This window comes from Montipora foliosa, chromosome 13 (genome assembly GCF_036669935.1).
Source record: "Montipora foliosa isolate CH-2021 chromosome 13, ASM3666993v2, whole genome shotgun sequence".
NCBI lineage: Eukaryota > Metazoa > Cnidaria > Anthozoa > Scleractinia > Acroporidae > Montipora > Montipora foliosa.
In genome coordinates this window covers 35,195,961-35,206,979 of record NC_090881.1, presented here as the reverse complement: position 1 = coordinate 35,206,979, position 11,019 = coordinate 35,195,961, and the positions used below count along the sequence as shown (strand labels likewise).

The window sequence follows — 11,019 nt, the reverse complement described above, 5'->3', positions numbered from 1 at the left end:
CTTCATTTACTATATTAGGTACTTAAATAATGCTATTCGGCGCTTTTGTTATTATGTTTGGTGCTTCAATTACTACATTACGTGCGTTAATCATTATATTTGGTGCTAAAATCCTTAAATTCGGTGCTAAAATCATTATATTCGGTACTTAAATCATGCTATTCGGTGTTTAAATCGTTATATTGGGTACTTAAATTATGCTATTCGGTACTTACTCATGTTTTCCGGTACTTAAATCGTGCTCTTTGGTGTTTTTTAATTTCGAAAGTTGTTCTCGGCTTAAGTATATTTTCCCCACAGATATTAATCCCAAAGTAATTCTACCACTTCACTCGTTACAGCCCTCTCTGTTTAGCTTCGAATCGCTGCACATCGATTGAATCTGTTTCGAATTTCCGCCATCTCATGTTTGAGAGAAAGTGTGAAGAGGGGACAAGCGTGTCGCGCGTGATTCACAATTTGTCCCCTCTCTAAACGATTGCCTTAACAGGTGAGTAGGCAGTGCCTACTTGCCTGTTAAGTCCACAAAAAGCTGTGTTTGATTCTCCATGTTTTGAAATGGTTATAGGGGAATAAGCAGTCAAAGATGTCATTTCAATGTGCCCTTCTCTTCATGGAAAACAGGACTTTGTTTACGAACGATCTAGCACTCGAAAAAGGCTCCCAGAAACCATGTTTCATCCACAACTTATCGCTTTCATTATTTATTGAATCTTTTTCTTTTAATTTATCACCTTATAACACCGTGGAAAGTTTTTCTCCGAGGGAAATTTGCGTCTTACAAAGGCCTGATAAATACACAATCATCAGCAGATCCTAGAAATAAAGTTCAGATGGAAAGTTATTAGAATTACTGATGCGGCAAACAAAAAGTGATGATTCTCAGATATTTTCAGACTAAAACTTCCAGACTCTTTTCAAAGGCTTTCACAGACTACGTTTTGAAGTACTTACACCTTTGCGGATAATCAGACAATTCAACTATACTATTTATCCTTTTCTGATAGAGCTCTTTTATAACAAGCGCCGTGATTGGTCTATACAGCGTGCTTGCAGTTACTGTAGCTACATTGGTCACCTTGGTACAATCTTAAACGCGCGCTGATTGGCTAGGATTTGCATGCCTTTTAACAAACGGTACATAACACTGTGATAATGACACCAAAGAAAAAAAGAAATGGTGGGTTGACGAAAAAAGTTAGCAGAAAAGGAAGGAAGGAAGGAAGGACAAGAACACCAAAGACGTTGAAGAATTGGTCTTTATACTAAGTCTTCTGTGCTGTACCGTCACTTTCGAACAGCCTGGTTCACACGTCCAATGCAAACGCAAGGGAAGTAAGACACGAAGGCGTTGCGTCGTGCGTGTGAACGACAATCTTGGCCAAAACTCGTTGGGAAAATGTGACGCTCTAATTGGTCTGTGTGATAAAAATTAAATTCATCCTACTTTCCCCCCTCCCCCCATTCCAATCTTGTTTTCAAAAACGACCAAAGGCTCGCACAGTATTTTGCATCACATTATCAACATTGGTATGGGGGCGAGGGGGGAAGGACCAATATATTTTGCGAGTGCGTGCCAAATGATGGTTAAGCTAGAATTTTTCCCAAGAGTTTTGTCCAAGATTGCAGGCTTACGCGCTTTACAGCAGAAAAGAACGCTGACACGTCTTTCTTATACGATAAATCTTGACTCTTGGAGTAGTTTAACCACATCGACGTCGTGATATCCTTGTGGGTCACAAAGCAGCTAATCAAAACACTCTTCTCGTCCATACTGTTTTTTTTTTTTTTGCACAATCTCTTGTCCTATGCCTCCTCGCCCACCGAGTTCCAGCGCTCGAGAGATCCCGGATGTACATACAAACACTACACACGTCGAACGCTTTGACTCCTGAGAGTGAGTCTTGTAGATAATTATGAGTAACGCCCGAGGATTTCACGCGTGAACGGGGAAACTCGTTAAAGATGAAGGGGTTAAAGTGTGTTGTTGCGTGTTAGCAGCGACAGCAAATACAAACGTTTTTCAGTTGAAGTAGGCGTACGAGGTCTGTGTTGGTGTGATAGGCCAGTTTCGTATTCTAACAGTTGGACTGGAACTAGCATGAAATGGAGGCTAATGCGGGCAAATTAATTTGCATTTGAAAAGATATGCCCGCATTAGCCTCCATTCCATGCTAGATCCAGTCCAGCCGTGAGAATTCGAAAATGGTCTATTGTATCCATGGAGACCCCTTAGATGGGAAAGGGGTGTTCTCCGGGATAACAGGTTCAAAATGATGAGTCCACAATGAAGTCGATGGAACAACGTGAACAATTTAATGTCGAAACAGAATGAGATATAAACTTAAAACACCTAATGCTCTGCAAAACCCGACTGCGCATATTCAGGGATACCACTGATTTTCCTTCATAACAAGGATCTATGAAGCTGATACAGAGCCACGGCCATTTCACGTTCTAGCGAAGGTGTTCCTCCAATATTCTCAAACAACGTAAGTGAGATAATATAGCACAGACAAAAGGATAAAATGACAAGGGGAACTAAAACAGGAAGTAAGGAAAGGAACAAAGCGAGAGGGAACTAAGTTTGTAACTAAATGTATACCTGCATGTTGCTGTTTAGAATCGATTCAAATTCTTCTTTCGACATGCGAGGAACTGACGTCACAAGATCCATTAACTCTCTACCGACACTGTTGTCGCCAGGAACCTTTCCAGCCTTAAAAGACAACACAAACAGAATTCTCTCAATGTGGGTAAACGAAACGTAACAATAAGAAACCTTAGTTTACATACGGTGATATTAAAAGTTTGCAATTTGTAAGGCCGTGCTCGGGAAGTAATAATAATAATAATGATAATTGGCAAGGGAGGGAAAATGGCTGACTGTACTGTATAATTGGTTAATTCAGACTAATAATAATAATAATAATAATAATAATAATAATAATAATAATAATAATATTTTTTTAATGAGGAAATTTTTATTGGAAAGAAAAAGAATAATATCCACTCCTACTTTAAAAATATGACATACCTTAAGCTCTATTATTATTATAAAAGAAAAAACTAAAACTTTGTACCAAATATACAATACTCAGAACCTAATAATCCATTAATCATTTTACCACAATTTCTTGTAATTTCGCAATCTGATTGGCTAATTTGCAGTTGTCGATAAGAGTCTAGACAACGCTGTACGCGTCAATGTGTCACGCAATGTAATAGCCAATCAAGAACGCCCATTTTGGGAAATAAACCAATCATACTGCGAGAAAGTTATAGACAACACTTGCTCTTTCTTCGTGTCATGATTTTGATCACGCTCTGAAATAAAAACTTTCTTTGGCGTTGAATATCCACTGTGATGACAAATATAGTTGTCGATAAGAGTACAGACAACGCTGAACCACTTTCGATTTGTTACATTGTATTTCCCTGCGAAAAACCTTAATTAAAATCTCCGAGCGATAATTTCACTTAACATATCACTTCTGGAAAAGAAATATAAAATTTACGAATAGAAAATTGGGCACACCTTTTGCCTTTGACCTACATGAGAAGACACTTTCGCTGATCTTCAAAGGCTCAACTGTAACTGGTCGTTTATAATAATAATAATAATAATAATAATAATAATAATAATAATAATAATAATAATAATAATAATAATAATAATAACAATAATAATAACTTGAAAGCCTGAACATTTAGGGAAAGGACAAGCCGTTTGATACCAACCAAAACATCGTCCACATAAGACACAACAGATCCTAGCATTTCCAGAAGTCTTTCACTTGCGCTGAAAAATGAAGGTACAGTATAGAATAAGATACAAAAACAAATACATGCCGCACAGGGGCAGTCAACTGTTCAAGTTGCCTGAAAGTCATCTCCCCTGAAATGCCCTCTGGTCCAGGGGGAGGGGGGGGGGCATTAAAACACAACACTAATATCATTAAATTCTGTTTGTTTAAATTCTGAGAGAGTACATGAATACCCTAAAAAAGTTTATGAATTCAGTTGATGGCAGAAGACATATTTTGGGTTTTGAAAGGGTGCTAAAATAGCATGACTTTAAGCCTGGCTCCTGTAGCCCTCATGGTTATTCTGGGCAGTTTGTACTACATTAACAATTTTAATTATTTGTTTTATTGCATTGTATTGGTAACCTGGGATGATGATGATGATGATGATAATTTATTTTTTATATTGTGCATTATCAAATGTGCATTACAATGGTGTCAAATCAGTAAAATACAATAAAATAAGCTACAAGATCAAAATACCTAATGCTAGATCAATTTAACTTAATAATTATACTAAAATTCACAAAAGATTACAATATACAATCTAGAATAAAATAGAAATCACGTAAGTAAAAACAAAGATTGAATAAAATTCAGCAAAATGCATTGCTTTAAAGATGCAACTTAAGATGATGTTTGAAAGTGTTGATTTCAGAAATAGAGCAGATTTCAGTTTTGGAGCTCTGCGACTTGGAATCATGTATCACCCAAAGTGGTTTTAAATACTTAGTCCCTTGGCAGACATTGAAACAATGTTTGCATTCGACAAAGGAAATGCATTCTAATCATATCAGTCCCACGGGATGTCCCTGAGGTACTGATCGCGATGCCATATAATTTCAGCTTTTGGACGCCATCTTGTTCTGGCACAAGTAACCTCAATCTCATGTGATACAGCTTGCCAAAGGATGGACAGGGCTAATACCCGGATAGGTGACCGGTATTGTACACGTTAGGCAGTTGCGAAGTGTGGCTATCCAGCAAGAAAGCTACTGATATCACACAAAATTGATATTGCATTATGTACAACACATGTATTCCATAATACTTTACAATAATGTACAAAACCTAAATCCCTACAAGCTACTCACTAGCCTTTTTCTGACCCTTCATTATAGGGAAAACTTCATGGAAAACAATGCTCTTACTCGAGTGATCAAGTGAGGCTATGATCCCTGCAGTTATGAACGCAATTTTAGCAATTGCGTAGAGAAGCCTGGACTTCAACAGGGTTTGGAGGAGGCAGTGTGGCCCAGTGGTTAGGGCGCTTGCCTTGAGATCTGGAGATACCAGGTTCAAGACCCGCTCTGATCACTCGTTGAATTTCATCCTGGTAGTCCCTGGTTCAACTTCCCAGCTGCACTTGTAAACAGTCAACTGGTTTGCCTCCGACCAGTTGGGATTCTTAACAGTTGTTGTTGTTCGGTTCTGTCGTTTCATTGTGTTTCATTGGCCCTGAAAAGACCCTATGGGGAGCGTCAATTATGTATTATTGTATGTATGTATGTATGTATGTATGTATGTTTGAACCTGTGATCTTGCAATACCAGTGCGATGCTCTAACCAGCTGAGCTATGAAGCCACTGACGTTGGGAGCTGGTCATTTGTGGATTCTAACGTTCTTGTTGATTCTTTCATCATGGGAACATTAGAAACCACAGATGACCAGCTTCCAACGTCAGCGGAAACATTAGAATCCACAAATGGCCAGCTCCCAACGTCAGTGGCTTCATAGCTAAGTTGGTTAGAGCATCACACCGGTATCGCTAGGTCACAGGTTCAACCCCCATTGAAGTTCTGAATTTTTCAAGCTTCTCTACACAATTGCTAAAATTGCATTCATAACAGCGAGGATCATAGCTTCACTTGATTTCACATCTGCAGTTCAATATATAATTCCTTTCACATATCATTTCATCGTTAATTCATTCATCACAGGAACATTAGAACCCACAGGCTCCTCTAAGCAATTGCTAAAAATTGCATTCATAACTGCAAGGATCATAACTTCACTTGATTTCATATCCGCAGATCAATATAATTAGGATTCCTTTCATATATTCATTCATTGATTAATTCATCAAGTGAACATTATAAGAACCCACAAATGACCAGCCAACGTCTGTGGCTTCATAGCTCAGTTGGTTAGAGCATCACAGTATCGCAAGGTCAAGAGTTCAAACCCCGTTGAAGTCCTGAATTTTTCAGGTTTCTCTACGCAATTGCTAAAATTGCGTTCCTTAACTGTGAGAATCATAGCTTTACTTGATTTCATATCTACAGTTAAATACATGATTCCTTTCACATATCATTTCACTCATTAATGCTCTTACTTTTAAAATGGACCAACCTGTTAACATGTTGCATGTCTGAGAGGGGACTGATGCTTTGCCTTGCTGTGTTCTTGGTTCTTTGGAGCCAGTTTACTAATAACATGAACAATAACAAGATATTAGCAAGTAATGGTACGTGTATCTCAAGACTGGAATCTTCTCTTTGTGAAGATGGGTCTGTTACCATTCAACAGTAATAATATTTTTTTAGTATAATTACATATTAAGTGATTAATGAAAATTCTCTTCGCTGATTGGTTGCACTTGAGGTAATTATTACGTGATAATCACATAAGCAGTTTTTTCAAAATGGCCGCCAGCTGTTTTGTTGAAGTGACAGACGAAGAAGTTACTGTAATTGTTTTAAAGAAAATGCATATTATTTTGTTAAATAATCATCTATGTAATTATACTAAAACAATTATTCACCTCAGGCTCGGTGAATATCGGTAAATAAAAACCTTGACTTTGTCTCAGTTTTTATTCACCGCTATTCACATTGCCTTTAGGAAATAATAATTATTGTTAACTATTTGGTTCAAAATTTGTAAAATTAGTTCAATTTTGTTTTGTTTTCTTTTTTTTTTTTCAGATTATGATAATGAATATTACATGTAGACAAAGACAAACCAACCTTGAACTGGTCTGACAAATTTTAAACCAAAAAAAAAAAAGTTTGAGCCACAATAGGTCTAAGCATCCTGTCATTTACTCTTCACGGTTTCATCAAAAGATTTGGGCTGACAACTTTCTTTGAATCTGATTTTGATGAGAAGCCTCCATTTCTGGTAGGGCTATGTTCTTTTCTTTGATATTATTTCCCCACAACCAGATGTGCGTGCCGCCTCTTCAATAATCTTGTAAGTTATAAATCAACAACTCTGAGAGACCATCAACAAAATATTTGATTGGCCTATTTGAGGATTCTTCTAGACAGTACAACTCAAAACTAGTCAATGTTCGCTAGTGTTGTCGTTAAAATTTTTCCTTGGTTAAACATTTTTCAAACTACTGGTAGTTTGTTTTTTACTTTCCTTTGTTTCAGTAAAAAGTAAAAAACAAACTAGTCTTAAAATTTTTTAACCACGGAAAAATTTTAACTACAACATATACAAAAAAGTATGTTCTTTTAAATACAGTACGTGATCATCATTCTCTCTCTCTCTCTCACCTCCAACTCTTTCTGGACCAGTCAACATAATTTCGCACGGTACTGGTGAGAAGATAGTACCCTCTGTCTTTCCTGGGACACCCATTTTACAGCTACAGAAAAAAAGTGACAAAATAGGGAGGTCAAGCTGTATATTAGAAGTCCATGCAAACAGAAAATGGCTGTTTGCTTCCGGGTGAAAAAAAAAATGAAGATTCATTTATTTTAACTCGTTTCCTTGCAAGCTTGAGCAGTGTCGACAATACCAGTAATAACATTGTTGAACATTTCACAACCAAATCAAGACAAAACAATCAGCTAGCATGCAAGCCTTTACTACTGCTGTTAAGGTGTCATTCTGTGGTACAATTTTGTAACAATATACCACTTCCACAAAATTCAAAATTGGTGACCATCTTTGCATTCTTTTGTATTTAAGTTAATTAGTAGGAAGCCGATATTGAAATTATGAGGAAGATTACCCCTGAATTGTACGACACAAAGTCCTTTTACTAATTAATCGTAACAATAACAAAATGCGAGGGAAAAAAGTCTTTGAATAACTTTTTGTATGAAAAAGTTACAATAATTTATTATATTATTCAATCTGTTTTGCGAACAGTAAAAAAACAGCAATAAAGACCCTATCCAAATGCATGTGACTGACACTGGCATAGGTGTCCAATAACAGGTATCGAATTTGGAATTGTTCAAATTGGATATCTGTAATTAGATACCCACATGATCGTGCCAATTACCCAACAAATACGTGTGCACAGAACCAATCAGATTCAAGAATTTTGTAATAGTTACCATTATCTCAGAAATTGAAATGGTTATGATTAATATTATTGGTAAGAGGACTTCATGTTGTCCAATTCAATCTGTAATGATTATCATACTTCTGATTACACAAATCGGACTCCTGCTACACAGTCATCCGATTTTGTTAATCACTTGTATGATTACCGACCGAATTGGACTCCACTCAGCCCTATTACTATTATAAATCACCTTTGATAAGCTCGGATCCCCATACGTGATCCTTTGAGTGTGGTGTCCACAGTAAGATGAACTGGATTACTAGCCTCTCTTGAATAATACTCGTGTATCAATAGAGAATGTTCTGTAACATCTGATCCTGTGGCATACCTGGAAAGAATATTATGCGTGAGATAGACCACTTTTCGCCAAAGGGTGTTTTGCATTGAATGTTAACATTGGTTAGCTAAGGCAGGAACACTACAACTAATATGAGTGCTTCCATTGCAGTACGAAAATATTAATAATACTTTTTTCATTGTGGAGCAACAAAGTGTTTTCACATGACGTCATCCAATAATTGTAAACTCAACGCTGTGAGGTTTCTGATGTCTTTATCAATACCAGGTAAAAAGTACTTAAAAGTAAATCTTTTTACCATTTTCAGGCCGTAGTATTTTTTGTTTTGAGAATACAGCATTTTGAATTTTCGCCATGCATGACACCAAGACAGTGGCTGAGATAAAGGTGTCTGTTTCAAAAGACAGCTTTGCCTTGTGATATTTGGCAAATTAAGCATTACAAGCTGCAGAAGACATGTTTATGCTCATTTAATTCAGCTCACAAGCAAAAAGGGAGAGCTTTTATTGCAAACTGAGGTCCAGATGTTTGGTTGATTCGATGCCGCCATATTGGCGTCCATCCGAGGAACACCAACATAGCATCTCCATACAAAGCTCTGCAAAATTGAGTAACATGTTTCAACATGTTTTGACAAATAACTTTGAAACGATTGATGCACCAAACAGACCCGAGACTTGGAGTTACTTATATATTTAGTCTTTTACGACATTTCATTTTCTTGGCTTAATTCTTTCCTTCAACAATTTCAGATTTTATTTTTTATAGCGTGACAGTGAAAACACTCTATACTTATTTATCAAGCTACTTTCACTTACTTGAAGATTATTAACACTAGTTTCTGCCTTTGTCCCAAACTGGACATTGCATTTTGGAGAACAGATTTTTATTTCTTTAGCGCACAATATGGTAGTTTAAATTGCTTACAGGATAACCGAACTCCAACTGAATCTGCTAAGTAAACGACTTGCCAACTTATATAATAGTCGTAAGTATAGCCATGTCATGAACTTGCTCATGTATTTCGTAATTTATGGTCACTCCTGATGTTTTGAAGGTTCTCAAACTGCACGAGCCATAGGCAAGTGCAATTTTGAGAACTTTCAAAACATCACTTCTGCCATAAATCACGTTCATATGATTTTCTATACATTCCTGATAATAAATCGCATTAACTCACACCACATGCTATTCCGAAAATAAGCCCCTCCAAATATAAGCCCCCCCCCCCAAAACAGTAACGCAAAAAAGCCCTTCGTTAAATCACCCTTCCAAATATAAGCCTCCTGGGAGTTTGTACTTGGAAAATTGCCCTCAAATACAAACGAAAACAAAGCAAAAACGGTAAATTTACTCTCATCTAGAAGGCTAGACCAAACAATTTGGAAATCCAAATTTCCCTCCATAGATAAGCCCCTCCGAATATAAACCCCTTAAAAAGGGCCTTCAAAAAATATAAGCCCCGGGGTTTATTTTTGGAATTTTACAGTATTCACTTGATTTCTTTCATGCTCTTCCATTCAACTGAAAATCATTCTACCAATATTTTATTACAAATTCCCATTATCACACAAGACAACAGAGTAATTACTAACCATCCAACTATTTCATCATTGGGATGAGCTTTCTTGTGCTGGTCAAACATGCTTTTTGCATATTCTAATTCAATGGCAACCTAAATGAAATTAACACTTGTAAACACATCGATTGATCAAGAGAAGAACTGTTAATTTTTTTCGCAAATCGTGATTGATTTATCCTACAATATTTGTCTTTTTTGGTTCTATTTACAAAATAACTAGCACTGTTAAACTTATTAAAAAATAAACGTGTCCTAGTGAGACCTTTCAAAAATGAGTTTTCCTCTTTCTTGGATGTACAGAAGTTTACGTACTAACCTCGTCTTCAGACTCATTGTGTGGAACGCCAAAAGAGCTTCGAATTTCTACCGAAGTCTTATCAACTGACCCAAGAAGAGTTCCTATAACTCTTTTAGCATCTTCTGAACGTCTTTCAAAACCGTCAACAATTGAAAAGAGTACTACGGGATGAACAAAAACTTTTCGAGCCCTGGACATTTCTGTCGCCGCCATCTTGAATTCTGCACATGTGCCTCAGCGAGTCATCTGGCGGATGGGGACTCGGCTCGAGCTGCAACCACCCCTCCCCCACAAAATCAATAGGGAGCTTCAGCAACGACGACGGCAAAAGCAAAGAGAACGTCGTCGTTAAATATGAATCCGCGTTATTGTAATCGCTTCGCGACTATTCCAAACATTTTAACGTGACAAAGGTGTGGCAAACCCCCAAGAACGAAACTAGACTAGTATAAACGGCGCTCAATTTACGGGAGAAAATGAAAATTTTATCCTCGAGGGCTGACCTTCTTCCTACAACCTCAAATTTAGTCATTTCACGTTGTTGTTTTGCCGACGACGGCAAAGAAATAGACAAAAGTGAGCAGATGCACGTGCAGAACGTGCAGTGCTATTGTTTTTGCTCGCTAAATATGCAAATTTGTGACGTTCTCGTTGCCGTCGTCGTTGTCGGTGCTGAACCTCCCTAATGGGGGAGGGGGGGGGGGGGGGGGGGGGGGTAACAAGAA

At 37.3% G+C, this 11,019-nt stretch overlaps 1 protein-coding gene across 1 annotated transcript; it reads right to left on the bottom strand.

The window, feature by feature from the left end:
- Positions 1–688: 688 nt before the first annotated feature.
- On the bottom strand, positions 689–10,527 carry LOC137982762 (eukaryotic translation initiation factor 3 subunit F-like). Its single transcript, XM_068829912.1, has 8 exons — positions 10,313–10,527; positions 10,010–10,089; positions 8,307–8,444; positions 7,314–7,405; positions 6,160–6,235; positions 3,742–3,802; positions 2,606–2,719; positions 689–816 (listed from the first exon to the last, which is right to left on the bottom strand). Exons 1-8 carry the CDS (start codon positions 10,505–10,507, stop codon positions 736–738), a joined length of 837 nt encoding a protein of 278 aa, XP_068686013.1. The 5' UTR covers positions 10,508–10,527; the 3' UTR covers positions 689–735.
- Between the last annotated feature and the right edge of the window lie 492 nt (positions 10,528–11,019).